The following is a 20,977-nucleotide window of genomic DNA, read 5'->3' as shown; positions in this document are numbered from 1 at the left end:
TTCCTGCAGCATGAGGACTTTATGATTGTTTATGAGCATCAAAAGTGGCTGATCTGTTCAGCAAAATATTTGACTGTGTCATTGCATATCTTCGGGGGAGACGGGAGGGGGTACAAGCGTGCTTTGGCCCAGTTCAAGGTAACTGTACATATTGTGAGTATGCCCTTAGCCTCTCTTGCGCTCCCAGTTTCTCTCGTCCAGTCTGGTGCCTCTTTCGCGACGCGTCTTCTTTACAGTGGTTAGTTGGCATCCACCAATACCACAATGCCTCGCAGCTGTAAACAGGAAAATGTAGCCTAGACTGCAGTCAAAATGAATGAACTTACCAAGTAACAGACAAACACATCATATCGTAATGATAACAGAGTTAGTATATTTAAAAAGTAATACATTACAGTATTAGTTACTGTCAAAAGTAATGCCGTTACAGTAACGCATTACTAAGAACACGTTATTACCCAACACTGGTCACCAGTGCACTTTTCTCTTACGCTTGATTTTGAAAACACTATTTTTGGTAAATAAGTAAAAGTAAAATTATAATAAGATCCTCTTTCTACATCACTAGGGGAGCAAAATATGAAGAGTGTATTTTTTCACATGCTTGCAGGGAAAATCTTAACAAAAAAAAGATACCGGGCTGTTCTTTTTCACCTTTGCTAATGCACTGGACAATTATACAATTACAATTATAGGGCTTAAACATAGAAAGATTTGATTAATTTATTTTTCTTAGCAATTGTATGTGTCTGCTCAAACTGGTCTATTTTTTATTGCAGTGGGATCCTCAAGGAAGTCCTCAGACTGGTTTATCGGCTACTTTGCTTCCTCATGGTGCTCCACATCCTGCACAGACGCTTCATCGCTCCTCTGTTCCAGATTCAGAGGCTTTCCACTTAGGCAAGCCGGACCCCTATGACCTCTATGAGAAGTCACGGGCTATATATGAAAGCAGACGTAAGTCAGAGTTTTTGGTGAGCGATTTCTAAAAATAAAATTGTTTCAATTCTTAGTTTACTAATATAATATAATATAATATAATATAATTACTATTTTTATTAGCAAATTCGAATTACTGGTACTGGTATAAAATTATTATTTAGTCTATATAATATAATATAAATATAAGTGGGTTCCCAAAGTCATGAAAACACTGAAAATATAGAATAATGGCTATATTACTTATAATAAAAAATGTGTGAATGTGTACTGGTTTTATTATTTAATAATGTTTTATATTAATATATTTAATATAATAAGGAGTGTTTCATTACTGCATGAACTGATTTTATTTAAAGACAATCCTTTTAGTTATTATACATGTATATTATAATATACATAAGTATTCAAGTTGTCAACAGTAAACATAAAAAAGCATATTTCTAAAGGTGCTAATGACTTAAAATTTTCACCAGATGTTGATAACCAAATAAATAGATATACTGTATGAACAGAAAACAATATTAATTAATTTACAACTAAGTTATATGTAATAAAATTAAATGACACAGGAAAAAAAAGTATTGAACACGAGGAAAGGAAGGTGTAGTAAGGCAGTGAAAGCCCAGAAAGCAGCTGAAATCTCTCAGTAGTTCTTCAGCATTCCTCTGCCCTTCGTCATTGTACAATAATATTCGCCGCTTCAGTCCAACATCTACATAATCAGGATGATGAAGATCAAACCAGAGTGGACATTTCAGCAAGACAATGATCCAAAACACAGCCAAGAAAACTCCCAAATGCTTTCAAAGAAAATCAAGCTATAGAATGGCTCAGCCAATCACCTGACTAGAATCCAATAGAGAATACAAAATAAAGATCAATTGGGATAGAGACCCACAAAACCATCAAGATTTTTACACTCTGTTGAAGTCTGTGAAAAACTCACACCTGAGCATTTCATGTGACTTCATTCTCCATATGAGAGCCGTCTTTAAACTGCCATCACCAAAAAAGCCTATAAAAATAGTCAAAACTTTTTAGAAACTATTTGAGAGTTTCCCTGGCTGTGTTTTGGATCATTGTCTCGCTGAAATGCCCACTCTGGTTTGATCTTCATCATCCTGCTAATGTAGATGTTGTACTGAAGCAGCGAATATTTGTTTACACTGAGGAAGGGCAGAGGGTTGCTGAAGAACTACTGAGAGATTTCACCTCAGCTGCTATCTGGGCTTTCACTGCCTTTCTACACCTCCTCATCTTCAGTTTTCAATACTTTGTCACTGAGTCATTTAATTTTATTACACATAACTTAATTTGTAAACTAATTAGATTTGTTTTGCAGATATACATTTCTTAGGTTTATACGTTTATATATATATAAACACACACACACACACACACACACACACACACACACACACACACACACACACACACACACACACACAGTTGAGGTCAGAATTATTAAACCCCCTTTGAATTTTTTTTTGCTTTTTTAAATATTTCCTAAACGATGTTTAACAGCAAGGAAATTTTCACAGTATGTCTGATAATATTTTTTATTTTGGAGAAAGTGTCATTTGTTTTATTTCAGCTAGAATAAAAGCAGTTTTTAATTTTTTAATAAAAAATTTTAAGGTCAAAATGTTTAGCCCCTTTAAGCTATTTTTTTCGATAGTCTACAAAACAAGCCATCATTATACAATAACTTGCCTAATTACCCTAGCCTGCCTATTTAACCTAATTACCTAGTTAAGCTTTTGAATGATACGTTAAGCTGTATAGAAGTGTCTTGAAAAATATCTAGTGATATTTACTGTCATCATGGCAAAGATAAAATAAATCAGTTATTAGAAACGAGTTACTGAAACTGAAATGTGTTGAAAAAAAAAAAAACCTTCTCTCGGTTAACCAAAAAAGGGGGAAATATAAACAATTCGGGGGGCTAATAATTCTGACTTCAACTGTGTGTATGTATACAGTTGAAACCAGAAGTTTACATACACTCTAAAAAAGGAACATAACCTTTTTTTTTTAAACGTCTGATGGTAAATCATACTAAACGTTTACTATTTTAGGTCCAGTAGGATTACCTAAATCATTTACATTTGCTAAATGCCGGAATAATGAGAGAATTTGTTTGAGAATTTTTATTAATTTCTAGAAAGTCAAAAGTTTACATACATTTCCTTGTTTTTTTTTGTTTTTTTTAGCTTTCTTTTGAACTGTATAACTTTAGTCAACTATTTTGGGTATCCTTCCACAAGCTTCTCACAATAGTTTGAAAGAATTTTTTCAGTCTTGCTCACACAAGCCTTTTTAACTATGCCCACAAATTTTCCATAGGATTGAGATCAGGGCTTTTTGATGGCCTCTCCAAAACATTCACTTTGTTGTCCTTAAAGCACATTTTAACTAATTTGGCTGTATGCTTAGGGTCATGGTTTGTTTGGAAAACCCATTTGTGGCCAAGTTTTAATTTCCTGACTGATGTCTTGAGATGTTGCTTCAGTTTTTCTACATAACGTTCTTTCGTCATGATGCCATCTATCGTGTGAAGTGAGCCAGTCCCTTTTGCAGCAAAACAGCCCCACAACATGATGCTGAAATCCCCATACTTCACTATTGGGATGGTGTTCCTAGGCTTGTAAGCAGTCCCCTTTGTCCTCCAAATGTAACACTGGTCATTGTGGCCAAACAATTCAATCTTAGTCCATCAGACCACAGGACATGTCTTCAAAAATTATTATTTTTTCCAGTGTAGTTTACCAAACTGTAATCTGCCTTTTTTTGTTGTTGTTGATTTTCCCATGTTGTCACAAAAGGATGTTTGAGGTTTTTTCTGTAATACTGTTATACAGTTGTGCCTCCAATTAACTTAAATGTTGTCAATTAGCCAATCAGAAACTTCCAAAACCTTGACAGCATCATCTGAGCTTTTTCAGAGGCAGAATAATCTTGTTGTATGTAAACTTGAATTTGAAGAAAAGTCATAACAATTTCTCAAAAAAATATCTCTCTCATTATTCTGCTATTAAGCATAACAGAAACAAATTTGATAATCCTAACTTACCTATAAGAGAAAAAGTTTAGTCACATTGACGTCCTATATGTATGTATATATATATATATATATATATATATATATATATATATATATATATATATATATATATATATATATATATATATATATATATATATATATATATATATATATATATATATCACAGTAAATTATTACTGAATTGGGACGAATATAAATTAAAATAAAATTTCCAATATAAAATATCCATGACAAAAATCACAAAAATAAAAACGAATTAGCTCTATATATTATATTTAAAAATTAATATCGAATCATTGCTGAATTATCTATCATTGCTGTCTACTTTTCTATTTTAAAAATATGTTTTTAACATTATTAATAATGTCAATACAAGTGAAACATCACTACCACGCTTCACTACTATCATCACCAAATAATAATAATAATTATAATAGTAATAGTTGTAGTTTTCTTCAGCCCAATAATAATTTCCTTTTCATTTCTTTTCACTTTATGGTGAAATCGCCTTTAAAATTCACAACAGCTTCCTTGAGATTGTTCCTTCCACACGTGAGCCTAAATAAAGCACAAATCCAGTCCAAAGTATTTATGAATAATGTCAGTGTCTGAATGTGTCATTTGTCACCCGCACAGAGCCGCTTCCTCCTCGGACGCTGACAGACTCTACAGGCAAGTCTTCTTTTCCTCTACATGTCACAAACACACGCTCTCAGTCACTTCTGTATGGCTAATTTATGTAACCCGCGTGGCTTTAGTGCTCTATATTTAGATCTGTGTCTGCACTGTACTCTTATTCTCCACTACATCAGGAGGTTGAGCACGCCGGTGTGTGAGCTGACCTACATAACTCAGCTTATGGAGATCCGATGTTCCTCAAGAGCTCCTGCTAACATGAGCAGATCACAAAGACCAGTGTGGCGTCAGTGTGTCACTATGCTGTTGCTAGGATGTTCTGGGTAGATGTTACGCAGCTGTAATGTGGTTGCCAAGGTATTCTGGGTATATACTAATGCTATCTGGTTGCTGGAATTTTCTGGGTAGATGATATGAAGTTGCTATGTGGTTGCTAGGGTCCTCTGAGTAGATGGTAAGCAGTTGCTATGTGGTTGCTTGGGTCTTCTGAGTAGATGGTAAGCAGTTGCTATGTGGTTGCTAGGGTCTTTTGGGTAGATGCTAGGCAGTTGCTATGTGGTTGCTAGGGTCTTCTGGGTAGATTCTTTCTAGTTGCTGTGGTGTTCAAGGTAGATGCTGGGAAGTTGCTATGGAGTTCTGGATAGATGCTAGGAAGTTGCTATGTGGTTGCTAGGGTGTTGTGGGTAGATGCTAGGCTGGGGCTATGTGGTTGCTTGGGTATTCCTGGTACTGTAGGCAGGCTGTTGCTCGGGTGTTCTAGGTAGATGTTATGCAGTTGGAATGTACTTGCTAAGGTATTCTGGGTATGTACGTATGCTATCTGGTTGCTAGGATCTTTTGGGTGGATGCTATGAAGTTGTTATGTGGTTGCTAAGGTGTTCCGGGTAGATGGTAAGTGGTTGCTAGGATCTTCTGGGTAGATGCTAGGCAGTTGCTATGTGGTTGCTAGGGTGTTCTGGGTAGATGCTATCTGGTTGCTGTGGTGTTTAAAATAGATGCTAGGAAGTTACTATGTGGTTGCTAGGGTGTTCTGGGTAGAGGCAAAGCAGTTGCTATGTAATTGCTAGGGTCTTCTGGGTAGATGCTTAGCGTTGCAATGTTGTTGCTTGCATGTTCTGGGTAGATGCTAGGCAGTTGCTATGTGGTTGCTAGGGTGTTCTGGGTAGATGCTATCTGGTTGCTGTGGGTCTTTGGGTAAAAGCTAGGCAGTCAGTTGCTACGGTGTTCTAGGTAGACGCAATGAAGTTGCAATATGGTTGCTAGGGTAGATGTTAAACAGTTGCTATGTGGTTACAGGAGTGTTCTAGATAGATGCTAGGCAGTTGCTATGTGGTTGCTAGAATTTTCTGTGTAGATGCTAAGCTGTTACTATGTGGTTGCTAAGGTGTTCTGGATTAATGCTTTCTGTTTGCTAGGGTGTTCTGGGAAGATGCTAGGAATTGCTATGTGGTTGCTAGGGTGTTCTGGGTAGATGCTAGGTTGGTGCTATGCAGTTGCTAAGGTGTTCTGGGTACACAATAAGCAGTCAGTTGCTGAAGTGTTCTGAGTACATGATAAGTAGTTGCCATGTGGTTGCTAGGGTGTTCTGTGTTGATGCTATCTGGTTGCTAGGGTGTTCTCTGTAGATGCTAAGCAGTTGCTATGCGGTTGCTGGTGTGTTTCTGGTAGATGCCAGGCTGGGTGCCATGCGTTTTTTAAGCTGTTCTTAGAGCATTATAGGTAGATGCTAAGCAGCTGCTATGTGGTTGCTAGGGTCTTCTGGGTAGATGGTAGGCAGTTGCTTTGTGGTTGCTAAGGTGTTCTGGGTAGATGCTATCTGGTTGCTGGGGTGTTCTGGTTAGATGCTAGGAAGTTGCAATGTGGTTGCAAGGGTGTTCTGGGTAGATTCTAGGTGGTTGTTCGTTTGTTCTGGGTAGATGGTGTGGTTGCTAAGGTGTTCTGTGTAGATGCTATTTGGTTGCTGGGTGAATGCTAAGCGAGTGCTTTGCAGTTAAGGTGTGCTAAGGTGTTCCTGGTACATGATAGGTAGTCAGTTGCTAGGATGTTCAGGGTAGAGGCGAAGTAGTTGCTATGTGGTTGCTAGGGTCTTCTGGGTAGATGCTTAGCGTTGCAATGTTGTTGCTTGGATGTTCTGAGCAGATGTTAGGGAATTGCTATGTGGTTGCTATGATGTTCTGGTTATATGGTATCTGGTTGCTAGGGTCTTATTGGGTAGGTGCTAGAAGGTTGCTATGTGGTTGCTAGGATCTTCTGGCTAGATGGTAAGCAGTTTCTATGTGGTTGCTAGGGTCTTCTGGGTAGATACTAAGCAGATGCTATGTGGTTACTAGTATATTATAGATGGATGCTAAGCTGTTACTGTTCTGGATAGATGCTAAGTAGTTGCTTTGTGGTGGCTATGTAGGGTGTTCTGGTAAATGCTAAGCAGTTGGTATGGGGTTACTAGTGTGTTCTGGCTAGATGCTGGACATTTGTTATGCACTTGCTAGGGTGTTGTGGGTGGTTGCTAAACTTGAAGTCAGAATTATTAGCCCCTCTGTTAAATTTTTCCCCCAATTTATTTTACGGAGCGCAGATTTTTTTCAACACATTTGTAAATATAAATTTTAATAGCTCATTTTTAATAATGGATTTATTTTATCTTTGCCATGATGACAGTAAATAATATTTAACTAGATATTTTTCAAGAAACTTCTACACAGCCTAAAGTGACATTTAAAGGCTAGACTAGGTTATTTAGGGTAACTAGGCAGGTTAGGGTAGTTAGGCAAGTTATTGTATAACGATACCAAACTTTTCAGCCTGTGACCCCAAAAAATGACAATGCCAGTGACCTGTGACCCCCAATATCCTCTGAAGTGGTTAAAAATACAGAAACCTTGCATGCAATAGCGCACATACACCAATAGACCCAAGTCTAATCTTTGTTTAATTTTTTTTTAATGCATGTCAGTGCTGTAAATGTGCCAGAAAGTTTAACCTGGCATTATAAAATCAATCTGCTTCATCTGACGCTATTGCTGTGTCTTTAATATAATGTAATTACCCCAGGGGTCACAATCCAATAGAAATAGGAACTATAGTAACTATATAGTATATAGTAACTATAAACAACTATTTTTATGGATAAAATATGGTATTTCTTATGGTTTAACAAAATAAATAGATTTTTGTAAAACATCAGGCGACCCCCCCCCCCCCTCCTCCCTTCATTCTCCTGCGACCCCCACTTTGAGAACCACTGCTGTATAAAAAAATATGGCTTATGAGGGCAATTTTTTTTTGTTTTTTTTTTTTTAATTTAAAGTGCTTTTATTCTAGTCAAAATAAAACAAATAAGACTTTCTCCAGAAGAAAAAAATATATAGGAAATACTGTGAAACAAACTGAAGATAGTTATATGTCTTTAATAAAAAAATGTATTTGGTTAGAAAAGTCAAATTTCTAACCCTATGCCTAAATTAAAAATACAGTTTTTTGTATTATTAACAATTAATTTCCTAATTTTAATCATTCTCAATAATAAAATTTATTCAATTCTGATTACTAAATAAATACTGTAATACAAGGTTGCCGAAAACGTTATCTGGAATTTTCCATATTTAGGTCATTATATGTCAAGTTTGCTTTTTGTAGTCTTGTAATGTTATGGAAATAATTGTAAAAAATATGTTTATATATTCAGAGGTCTGCATTAATATTCTCTGACTATAATATTGTAACACTTTCTATAGAACATATTCATTTAAATGGGAGATTTGTGTGGGGTGTACTTGTATATGCCAAGCACTCTATATGTTTACAAATTATATATTCAGATGTATATATTTTAATTGCATTTCTATATTCTGACAGTACATTCAGATTTTAATTTTTACTTTTTACAATAGAATTGTTATATACTAGTAATTAAAATACTCAACTTTTTTCTTTTCCAAAAAGAAAGCAGTGTTAAATCATTCCTGCTGTGTGTGTTTGTGTGTGTGATATCTGAACTGTGTTTGTGGTTGTTTAGGTGTGGAGTATCAGGAGGTGGAGGTGCACCTGCTGAGGGAGAAGACCGGCTTCGGCTTCAGGATTCTGGGTGGAGACGAGGCGGTGCAGGCTGTGAGTCCGGAGGCCCGTGACAAGGCTCGTATGGGGCAGAATAAGCAGATACTGGTTCATATCTGTACAGCTCCACGAGCAGCAGATGGAAACACACCTGACACACTCTTTTTCTGTTCCATGCAGCTACTTACAGCACGTTACAGTAGCAGTATTGTTTTGTCTGTCTGTCTTTCTTTGGGCATGTAGCATTATAATTTGATTGTTTATGAGTATAGTGATCATAGTCGTGTATTAAAAGATTATATACAGTTCACGCTTTAGTCAAATCTAAATTACGAAACATTTTTTTCAATATATTTTATTTATTTGCTGTAACTTTTGATATATCCAACGCATCTTTGCTGAATAACAGTATTGAGTTGAAAAGAAAGATACATAAAGACTTATGTACACTTTATGATTTATGACAGACTTTGTCCATTAAGCTTTTAAAGCAAAAATATGTGTATTTTAAGTATTGCAGTTGATAAATTGTTTAAAAATATGTAACACTACATCACGATTGATTGTACAATCACTGGCCACTTTATTAGGTACACCTTCTTAGTACCTAGTTGGACCCCCTTTTGCCCTCAGAACTGCCCTAAAACTTCGTGGAATAGATCCAACAAGGTACTGGAAATATTCCTCAGAGATTATGGTCCTTATTGACATGATAGCTTCACACATTTGCGGCAGATTTGTCGGCTGCACATCCATGATGTGCATTTTATAGTCCCACATCTTAAAGGTGCTCTATTGGATTGAGATCTGATGACTGTGGAGGACATTTGAGTACAGTGAACTCATTGAAAGTTGAATCACGCTTTATGACATAGCACGTTACCCTGCTGGGAGTAGCCAACAGAAGATGGGTACACTGTGGTCATAAAGGGATGGACATGATCAGCAACAATACTCAGGTAGGCTGTGGTGTTGACACGATGCTCAATTGGTACTAATTGCCCCAAAATGTGCAAAGAAAATATCCCCCACTCCATTACACCACCACCAGCCTGATACTAGGCAGGATGGATTCATGCTTTCATGTTGTTGATGCCAAATTCTGACCCTGCCATCTGAATGTTGATGCAGAAATCGAGACTTATCAGACCAGGCAACGTTTTTTCAATCTTTAGAATATGTTAAATCACTGTCCAATTTTGGTGACCCTGGGGGAATTGTAGCCTCAGTTTCCTGTTCTTAGCTGAAAGAAGTGGCACCCAGGGTGATTTTCTGCTGCTGTAACCCATCTGCCACAAGGTTGGACATGTGGTGCATTCAGAGATGCTCTTCTTCATGTCTAGCCTAAATGCATTGAGTTGCTGCCATGTGATTGGCTGATTTGAAATTTGCATCAACATTGGACAGGTGTACCTAATAAAGTGGCTGGTTAGTATATATCTCAGAGTATAGATCATTTTGAACAATTAAACAATTAAAAAGAAATTTAATCTAATATATGAAGTTACAATTTCTCATTACTATAACTCATAGCATGATATTTTCATTATAATGCCCAGCCCTATTTCCCCACCAAATTGAAGCTTACGTTTTCCTTAAATTGCCCCTTTTTTGTCGTTTGCAATTTTAGTTTTTCTTCTTTTATGTCAGGGTAGAGATTGTTCCATCTGCCTGTGACGAGGCACAAATCTGTGATTGGGTGTTTTATGTGTCAGTCAAAGAGCTACTTTTTGTGTAAATAGATCAATGTTTGTTTATTCATTAATTTATTTATTAATTAAATACATATTTAGACTGAAGTTAGTTGAAAAGTTAAAAAGATAAAATAATTTTTGGAAATGTTTATATTTTTAATAGTTTTAGTTAAAGTTTGTTTTTTTCTGCTAATTCCTCATAAATATTAACAATAACACTAACCTTGTTTTGTACCATGGTAAATAAGTTAAAGATGAACAGCAACATGTTTACAATTTAAAATAAATGAACATTTGTATAATAATCAGTTATTGTTTTATTTATTTGAATAAAATAAATAAATGTGTACATAAATAAAAATACATAAATAAATGTGTTATGTTGAATGATGATCATTTTAGCCTAATTTTGTCCTTAAAATTAAAATACTTTTTCAATTATTTTGTTTGCTATGTAAAATTACATTATAAATTATTTTTTATTGGTTGCACTAACATCTTTGACTCATTAGCATTTTGATACCATTTAATGTGAAAAACGTTTATTTACAGTCGCCTCTAAGCTAGTTGTTTTTGGTAATCCCTGATACTTTCATCTACTTTTTACAAATAAACACCAGCGCTTTCTGTCAAGATAATAGAATCTCATTAGCTAGTAAAGATAACTTTGTAAATCGTTGTCAGTAGTATCAATTAGTATTATTATGAATGGATCAATGTTAGATGACATCAATGTGATGTCTGATTTCTCTCCACAGATTGTGATTGGAGCAATCATTGAGAATAGCCCGGCAGAGCGGGACGGCAGGCTGCGTCCCGGAGATGAGCTGGTCTCGGTTGACAGGATGCCTGTGGGGGGACGACCACATCGCTACGTCATCGACCTCATGCATGCGGCAGCTCGAAATGGACAGGTCACCCTGACGGTCAGGAGGAGAGTTCTGACGCAGCAGAGTAAGCCAAATTCTACAGTATACTGTGTTTTGAACTGTTCCCTTAGTGTATGCCCACCGTCAAACACACAGGATTACAAATTATACAGTCAAGATCAACAATTTAAGACACTTAAAATGTGTAAAAGTTACATCTCTTGCACATCTCTAGGACATGACTAGTCTCTCAAGGATTTTCCAGAGATTTTCAGTCAGGTTTAGATCAGGACCTTGGGTTGCCACTTCATCTCACAAAAATTTAAGGTGTTTTAATGAAAGTCTTTTACAAAATTCTGGCATTTCAAGAAAATGTAATCTCTTGTGATCAAAATTTGAGAACAGCAATGACTGTTTGTAGCACCGAGAAATGTTACAACTGACATTTCTGAGGGTTATAGCAGTTAAAAATGTGTAGGAAGTAAACAGACCCTTACTTTAAATGACGTGAGCACACCTGCAGCTGCAGCACATCCCTAATCTCTCACACCACATCTATAGTCTCTCACTGGATATCACTAGTCTCTCAAATGGCATCACTATTTTCTTACAGGACCCAATTTGTCTCTTATGGATTTCTCAGAGATTTTTTTAATCAGGTTTAGATCGGGACTTGGGGCTGCCTCTTCATCAATAAAAATTTGATGGAGTTTTAGAACAGTGTTTTACAAAATGGAGGAATTTTAAGAAAATTAAATAAAACTCTCTATTTTGCGGAAAACACTGTGATCAGAATTCGAGAACAGCAATGACTACACCAAGAAATTTTACAGGGGAAATTTCTAAAGGTTATTGCAGATAAAAATGTGTAGGAATTAAACAGACCCTCACTTTGAATGACTTCAGCACACCTGCAGCCACAGCACACGCCTAGTCTCTCAAATGACATCACTAGTCTGACACGCCACATCAGTAGTCTCTCAAATGGCATCACTAGTTGCTCAAAGGACTTAATTTTTTAGAGATTTTCAATCAGGTTTAGGTCAGGGCTCTGGCCTGCCACTTTATTATTTCAGTGTTTTCAGCTTGAAGGAACTGCTTTACTTGTTTTGTTGTATGACAGGAACTCGCTGATCTCATGAAAACATACTGGCTTATTTTATGAACCACATGTTGTTAAAGGAGCTTCTGACAAACATTGAACCTGAATGAGTTGGTGACACTATAGAGATGCAATATTCTTGTAATTAGACATTTGGAACAAGCTATTGCTCTTGCTATGGTTAAAAGGAGCTTTATTTTTAAATTGGCCTTTATTTGGTCAAGGAATGGCTCATCTTGCAAAATCAGTGAAAGCTAAAAAGTTGGGCTACCAGTTAAATAGGGTTTGCCAAAGAATTAAGGACATTACCACCAAATTACATCATAATGAATAACAAAAATTAAAAAATTATGCAGTACTGTTATGAGCAGAAAAAATAAAAAAGGAAATTAGTCAATTAAATATTGAAAAGGGAACTAAAACCAAATATTTTCTAAATAATATTTTAGACCCAATTATAAGATTCATTTGAGGCAGTTTCTATTAAATTGATTTCATCATATTTTGTTCAACTATGACTATTTCTACTTAAAGTTGGACCATTTAAACTAAATCTACAACAAACTGCATATTTTTACTTATTTTTAAGGTTTCTCCATATTCTAACTACATCATACTATATAAGTCATAAAAGCAAACCGTTTTATTCCAAATGAAAACCATTCAGATCTGATGGTTGATTGACATTATGATGTAAATCAGCATGAATGCGAGTCAGTAATATCTGTGTCTCTTTTCTCTATTAGTCTGTGTGTGTATTGACTGACATTGTGTTTGCTGCCACCTGCAGGTCAACCGTGTGAGGAGAACGGTGGTTCAGCCAATCAGAACAGCTCTCCTCGAGGTCACGCTGTCTGTCCGGTCAACCTGCCGCCCACCACTGATGTGGTCATTCACCGTAAGGAAAGTGAAGGCTTCGGCTTTGTCATCATCAGCTCCCTCAACCGTCCAGAGACCACAAACACAATAAGTGAGTCCTTTTACACAGCTGTCAGTCTGATGATCCGGTCAGCGTTCATAATGCAGGCTTTTATGAACACAAGCTCTTTATTGTTCCACACAATATTGTTGGAGGTACAGATTTATTGAAAGTCAGAGATGAAGTCTCTAGGTTCTTTATTAATATTTGGGTGGATCTTAGGATGCTTATATAGGATAACTTTTGGTTTATATCTTTTTTCATATAGTAAATGAAGCCTGTCTGGCCTATTTAATATCTGTTTAGTTTATACTTTAGTACAGGGGTCGGGAACCTTTTTACAGCAAAGAGCCATTTTAGATTTTTTGGGCAAATGCATTTTTTTAAAGAACCGTTGGTGATATACTGTATATGAAGCATCACATGTTGCGCAAGTCCATGTATTAAGAAGGTATCATTTATAGATTTTTCTTTCTTTTCGCCATCACTTACTAATGTTGTTTGAATTTACGTGTGCAAGGTTACCGTAGAAATGTAAGTTGCATGCCCCTTTATTGTTGTCGCGTTTCAAGTTAATTCATAGCACCGCACAACGCGTTGAAGCGTCCTTTTATTTTTATTCTTATTAATTTTGCTGTAAAAATATACAATAAAAAGGTCATTAGGAAACAATAAATTTTTTGAAGGGAGACAGTTGTAAAGCCACATATTTTTGGTCAAAGAGTCACATGTGGCTCCCGAGCCATAGGTTCCCTACCCATGCTACCCATGCTTTAATATATATATGTGTGTGTGTGTGTGTGTGTGTGTGTGTGTGTGTGTGTGTGTGTGTGTGTGTGTGTGTGTGTGTGTGTGTGTGTGTTTGTGTAATGTAAATATGTATATATATAATGTGTGTGTATGTATGTGTATATATATATATATGTATGTATATATATGTGTGTGTGTGTGTGTGTGTGTGTGTGTGTGTGTGTATATATATATATATATATATATATATATATATATATATATATATATATATATATATATATATATATATATATATATATATATATATATATATATATATGATAGTACATACTGTATTTTAAACCAAATACCAATCAAAGTACACCCACCCCATCCCAACAGAGCCATACATACATCCATCTAAAGGTCATCAATCCAAGCCAATCTTTTATGATTTGTAGATTCATTAACGAATTTGCTATATAGCGTAGAAATGTTGTATTTGGCACTGGCATTTTTAACTGCAATTTCTTCTAAACTACTTAGGGTCGGGCACTGGTATGAATGAGTTTTAGAACTTAAAATTATGGATCTGAAGTTTCTTTAAAAAATTAGGCATTTGAGGAATTTTTTATTCAATTCAATTCAGCTTTATTTGTATAGCGCTTTTACAATGTAGATTGTGTCAAAGCAGCTTCACATAAATGGTCATAGTAACTGGATCAGGGTAGTTCAGTTTTTAGTGTTTAAGTTCAGTTCAGTTCAGCTCAGTTCAGTGTGGTTTAAAGTCATTACTGAGAGTCCAAACACTGAATAGCAAATTCATCGATGCGTAGCTCTACCGATCCTGAACCATGCAAGCCAGAGGTGAAAGCGGAGAGGGAAAAAAAACTTCACCGATAGGAGAGTGAAGAAAAAAAACCTTAAAGAGAACCCAGACTCAGTTGGGCAACCATTTTAGTTTCTCCGCTGGCCAAAAGTCAAAGCTGCAGTCTCAGCTATGGAGGCTGGAAGCTGGAAGCTTTATCTAAGGTCATCAGTATATTATCTTCATAAAGATCTGATCTCTTCCGTAAGCCTTTCTGAAACCGCAGCTTAAAACCCATGTCTGATTTCCCTTCTACGAATAATGCTTTACCCCAAATAGGACAGAATTAAGATAGTACTGGGGTTTCTCCCAGCTCAACCTGTGACATATGGCACGATAAAATGGTCTCTCAAATGACATCACTAGTTTTTCAGAGGATATTATTAGTCTCTCAAGGATTTTTCAGAGATTTTCAATCAGTTTTAGGTCAGGACTTGGGGCAGCCACTTTATCATTTAAATTTGAGGGAGTTTTAGATCTGTGTTTTACTAAATGCAGGCTTTTTAGAAAATTAAATAAATCCCTTTATTTTGTACATTTTGTACTACACAATCATTTCTTATTTTATTAAAATGAACGTATCACTATATTTTTCCAACTAAAGTATGTGTAAAGTTTTTTTCTACCCAGTTTCATGAAACTCTCCATTGGTGTGTGTTTTGTAGCTGTGCCACATAAGATCGGCCGCATCATCGAGGGCAGTCCGGCCGATCGCTGTGGAAAGCTGAAGGTTGGCGACCGTATTATGGCTGTCAACTGTCAGTCTATTATCAACATGCCTCACGCAGACATTGTCAAGCTGATCAAAGACGCTGGACTCACTGTCACCCTGCACATCATCCCAGAGGAAGGTATGGTCATTTTTTTTCATGGCCAATTGCCCTTTTAAAAAGCAAATTGGTCAGATAGATTGTATAACTTCAATATTGTTTTTTATCATTAAAAAAGTAGCAAGCAAAAATACCCATATAAAGCAAATACACTAAACCGGCTGAAGAAAAAGGAAACTTACAATCTTCCAGTAGGTGGTGCTTATAGAAAAGCAGGAATAACACCATTTCACTTTCCTAAAGACGCATTCAAGTCCACTGTGTTTTTGCAGCCCAGAATGTGTGCAGTAAAATGTTCTTTGAGTGGTTATTAATAATCTGTTCAATTATTGGTTAAACAGAACCCGGCTACCACTGCTGTTTACAAAAAGACTAACCGTACGTTCACACCGAAAGCGGCGAGAGCGTCCAAGGTCGCTCTGGCCGCCCTGGCGACAACGCTCTCTGCCTTTAGCTCCTCCGGCGAGAGCGTCAAAACTCGCTACATTGATCTCGTACTTAAAGGAGCCGTTGCAGCATATCAGTTACATTCCTGCTTAAAACATGTTTCTAGCGTGAAAATGTTGCGCACTTCTTATCAAATTCATACAACAATAGAAGATCAAGTTGCGTGTGGTGTGGCTTTGCTCTATTTATCCAATATGTGTCCATATGTCTGAAATATCCTGAAGCAGCAGTACTGTTTTGTACTGTCACATCGCGTGAGATTCCCGCTTTTTTAAGATAAATTTATATATCATTAATGAACATCAGTAACTCGCCAGTAACTTATTTAATGTATGTTCCTGTAGGAAAAAAATTTAAATAATTGGAAATCTGGCGACCGCAATAATCAAACCCTTGGGAACAACTGTGGTCGGAACCAAAGTTCACTGGTCTGTGTTCTCTGAACTGCTATCAAGCGATGGACATCTTCATTTTAATTGCTTGCCGCCGAACCGCGTCATAGCTCATTACCATAAAGTTGACTTCATTTCAACTCTCCTCGACGCTCACGCCGGCGAAGACGCGCCGCGCTGCTCCTCGCCGCGCTGCTCCTCGCCGCTTATCGCCGCCGGCTCTCATTGAAAATGAATGACTTCCGGCTACTTTGACGCTCTCGCCGCTTTCGGTGTGAACGTTCGGTCAATGTTTTCACATCAAACTCTTGAGAGCAGCAAGACTGAGTGAATGAGCTTCATTTTTTTTTAAATTCCATGATAAATCTGATTGAGTGTACCAATTGTTTTCATGCACAGCAGATTTCTTCCACGAGAGGATAAACAGATCTGCATGTGAGCCCGCCAGCTCTTTTTAAACACTTGTGCACTGTGCATCACATCACCTTCTCTCTACAGGGTGGGCCATTAATATGGATACACCTATATAAAATGGGAATGGTTGGTGATATTAACATCCTGTTTGTTGCACATTAGTATATGTGAGGTGGCAAACTTTTCAAGATGGGAGGTGACCATGGTGGCCATTTTGAAGTCTGCCAACTTGGATCCAACTTTTGTTTTTTTCAACAGGAAGACATGTGACACATCAAACTTATTGGGAATTAAACAAGAAAAGCAATGGTGTGCTTAGTTTTAATGTAACTTTATTCTTTCATGAGTTATTTACAAGTTTCTGACCACTTGTGTTCAATGTGCTGCCCATTGTGTTGGTTTGTCAATGCAATCCTCTACTCCCACTATTCACACACTGATAGCAACACCGCAGGAGAAATGCCAGCACAGGCTTCCAGTGTCCATAGTTTCAGGTGCTGCACATCTTGCATCTTCAATGTTTTCACTTTTTGAAACGCAACACTCCAAGCTATCGCTTAAACGTACATGACTTATAAAGAAAACTGCCTTATTCATGCAGTCTTTTTTATTTAATGTTGTCAACATCACGGAATGAGCGACGATGAAATGAACAAAGGTCAATTTGTTTTTACATTTGTTAAAATGCACGCACAGTATCTTGTTTATTTCTGTGGGTGTTCGGTCATTCCTCTGTGACATTTGAGCTGCCAGTACAGCACAGTAAGGTTTTGTTTGTTTGTACATCTGTTCTGTATTTCTGACCTCTGCTAACACTCCGTTTACACACTGTATACCATAAAAAAAATCATTCCAGTAAGGTTTGTTTGCAAGTTATATTAAAACAACATCCAGTTTCTAAAATGCTTTTTCTGTCTAATCCATCTCTGCATCCCTTATCACAATATAGTATCATAAAGAATCTTGTTTTTCTTATACTCAATTATTTTTTGCCCTAGACGTAAATGGTGCTCACTCGGCCCCAACATCGGAAAAACAGAGTCCCATGGTGGCCCAGAAGCACAGCCCACAGACCCAGTCCAGCCCAGCAACCCAGCAGAGCCCTACCATGGCACATCCCAGCCCTCCAGCCCCTCACCCCAGCCCAGCCACCACACAGCCCAGCCCACTACTGGTAGACCAGAGTCCTGGAGCTCCACACGGCAGCCCTCCGCTCACTCAGGGCAGTGTCTCTGTGAGTCAGGCCGGCCTGGAGAGCATGCAGACAGGCTCAGCCATGACTCAGGCTGCTCCAGTTCTGGATCCAGGCATGACGGGGATTCAAACCACTATCATTGGATCAGTGCCGGTGCCGGTGCCTTCACAACTCTATCTTCATGACACCAGGTATATATTATATATATATATTTATTATTGATTCTGTAATCTCTGAATTTAACGTAAAATCAAGCAAATGTAGCAAAATTTTGAAGAGCTCACAAATTTTTGACATTTCTGCAGATGTCCCACATATTTTGGGCAGTCAGGATACTGTTCAAAATCCCGGTTTTACATTAAAAAACATTATACTACTTTTGAATAGTTTGTGCTCATCTACTGTGCAGAGCCTCATTTTGTCAACACACTCTTCAATGCCTGTATGATCTAGGCTAACTTGAGCTTAAACGTCTTTATACTGTAAATATGTTAAATGAACTGGAGCGGATTCGAACGCAGATTTTATTCGGTATAGTCAAAGCAGGCAAAGGTCATAACAGGAGCAAACTACAATGTCAGGGGTAACTAGCAAAGGTAATTAGCAAAGGTTGAGGAATTCAGAAGACAGTACAAAACAAAACAAGCAAACCAGGCAGGAACAGGGAACAAGAAACACACTCAGAAGTGTTCATGCAAGAAACAACAAGACTTTAGAAGGATAGGGAGTGACTGGGTGCTTTAAATAGAGCAGATGATTGTGAATAGGTGCTGTGGTAACCAGTGCATTGGTCCAGCGAAGTGTTATCGGGTGTTAGATGCAAAAGATGATGGTAAGTGTAGTCCTGGTGAGTGGCAGAGGTGATGTGTGGATTGCCCTCCAGTATGTCTTGTGGGCTCTTCAGTTGTTGACTGTGACTCACTTACACACACACACACACACACACACACATAATATTGCACAAACAACATAGACGATTTAGCATTTATTTTTAAACAATTGGTTTCAAACATTGTCAACTCACAAATTTTATCAAATATGATAAAAAATGTGTAAATATGTTTATATTTTTAAAGTAAAACAATCAAATAAATGCATCAAATTTAGCCACAAAAACAAAATTTGCCACTCCTTATTTTAGTCATAAGAATCTTGGATTTTTTGGGGTCAAAATCCTGGAGGGACTGTTATCTATTCATCAACTTGAATATTTGTGATGTGATCTATAAAAATCCATCACATTGTGAAACGTTGCAGATTGTATGTTTTGATAACGTACAAACTATATGAAAGCTGATTTCACATCCTTTGATGCTTTTTCCTAGCTTTTCATTTACAAAAGTTATGTTTATATAATTTAAATAAATATATGGGTATTTTTTGTAATAAGCAACTGATTTCATCCCATGAATGGGAAACTAAATAAAAACTGAATCTTTAATAGCTACTTGTATCCAACAAAGGTATTAGTAAACGTATTTAACAAATAAATACTAGTAATTCGTAGGAAACATTTCATGAATGAGTACTAGTATCTTTTGTAGTTGGATTTCTAAAAAATGTGTTTTGACCACAGTGTCAGACTGATACGCAAAACACACTTGCAGCCAATCAGCAGTAAGGGATGTGTCTATCCATAGCGGAGATATCATAATGGTACAAGGTCCTGTTGGGTTATGAGCATGTTTGTTTTGTTGCTTTCAAATAACATCATCATTTGGTAAAAATCTTAAAGAAATTGGTATTTTCTTTAACAAACAACTGATTTTAACTCAATAGAAAACTGAATCTCGATGACAGATCTCCATAGACGTCAATGGCAAAATTTCGAAAAGTGTTAGTAGATATAGTCATACGTAAAATACTGCAAGTACTATTGATGAATGAATAATTAATAGCATCTATTTAATAGCTACTAGTGTCTAACAAAAGTATTAGTAAACATATCTAAAGAATAAATTCTAGTAATTCATAAGTAACAACATTTCATGAGTACTTGTATCCAGTAAATAAGAACTGGTATCTAGTGAATACTACTAAAGATGCTGGTACCTAAATAAAAAGCACTATTAATAGGTACCGGTATTTAATGTCTTGCGGTAAAGATGCATTTTCATTGGTCTAATCAGAAGTGGAGGAAACTAAATTCATGCGTAAACAGTGTTTGAAACTTTTTGAGCTTTTCCACTTTTGTCACATTAAAAGATAGTCGTAAGCCCATGAGGTTCATTGGATTGTTTTCATGTGGTTGAATGCATTCAAACAGCTTCTCTGCCTACTGACCTCATTCTTAATCATTACAGGACATATTGTTGAAGCGCACTGGCCAGATGGGATTTCAACTGGTTTGAAGATGTAAAAAAAAATAAGCAAATGTTCTTTAGCCAGATGCAAAACCCTTTTGTTGTAGTTTTGCATTTATCAGAGCAGAAACAAAAGCTCTCTGTTGCAAAGACTGCAATAATAAAGAACTATGCTAAGTCAAATCTTAGAATATCATGTCATGTGAAAAGCTTAAAGGGATAATTCACCCAAACATGAAAATTTTGTCTTTACTTGTTTCAAGCCTTTGAGTTTCTTTTTTCTGATAAACACAAAAGGAGATATTTTGTAAAATGTTGAAAACCTGTAACCATTGACTCTTATGGTATGTTTGTTTTTTTACTATGGAAGGCAGCAGGATTTTAGCTTTCTTCAGAATATCTTCTGTGTTTAACAGAAGAAAGAACTCATAAAGGTTTGACACCACTCGAGGGTAAAAAAATAGTGAGTGCATTTAAATTTTTGGGTGAACTATTCCTTTAAATAAATGCCTAA

General features: G+C 36.6%; 1 protein-coding gene across 25 annotated transcripts in view; it reads left to right on the top strand.

Moving 5' to 3' along the window:
• The window catches only part of magi2b (membrane associated guanylate kinase, WW and PDZ domain containing 2b), a 251,798-nt gene that overhangs the window by 199,053 nt on the left and 31,768 nt on the right, over positions 1-20,977 (top strand). For 6 of the 25 annotated variants that reach the window (XR_015526466.1, XM_087312240.1, XM_087312239.1 and 3 more), the window contains exons 13-19: positions 780-957; positions 4,646-4,681; positions 8,661-8,776; positions 11,151-11,346; positions 13,154-13,333; positions 15,548-15,733; positions 17,964-18,351. Coding sequence is in view for 19 of the 25 variants with exons in the window: in XM_087312240.1 (XP_087168366.1) it covers positions 780-957; positions 4,646-4,681; positions 8,661-8,776; positions 11,151-11,346; positions 13,154-13,333; positions 15,548-15,733; positions 17,964-18,351 (1,280 nt within the window). In the remaining 6 variants the exon portion in view is untranslated. Of the gene's footprint in view, positions 1-779; positions 958-4,645; positions 4,682-8,660; positions 9,264-11,150; positions 11,347-13,153; positions 13,334-15,547; positions 15,734-17,963; positions 18,352-20,977 lie in introns of all 25 variants that reach the window. The other 19 variants (XR_015526467.1, XR_015526468.1, XM_087312243.1 and 16 more) reach the window with 5 other exon arrangements.

Source organism: Danio rerio, chromosome 25 (assembly GCF_052040795.2).
Source record: "Danio rerio strain M-AB ecotype USA chromosome 25, GRCz13ab, whole genome shotgun sequence".
Lineage (NCBI taxonomy): Eukaryota > Metazoa > Chordata > Actinopteri > Cypriniformes > Danionidae > Danio > Danio rerio.
Note: the sequence above shows the minus strand (reverse complement) of the source record. Positions and strands in the feature narration are given on the sequence as shown.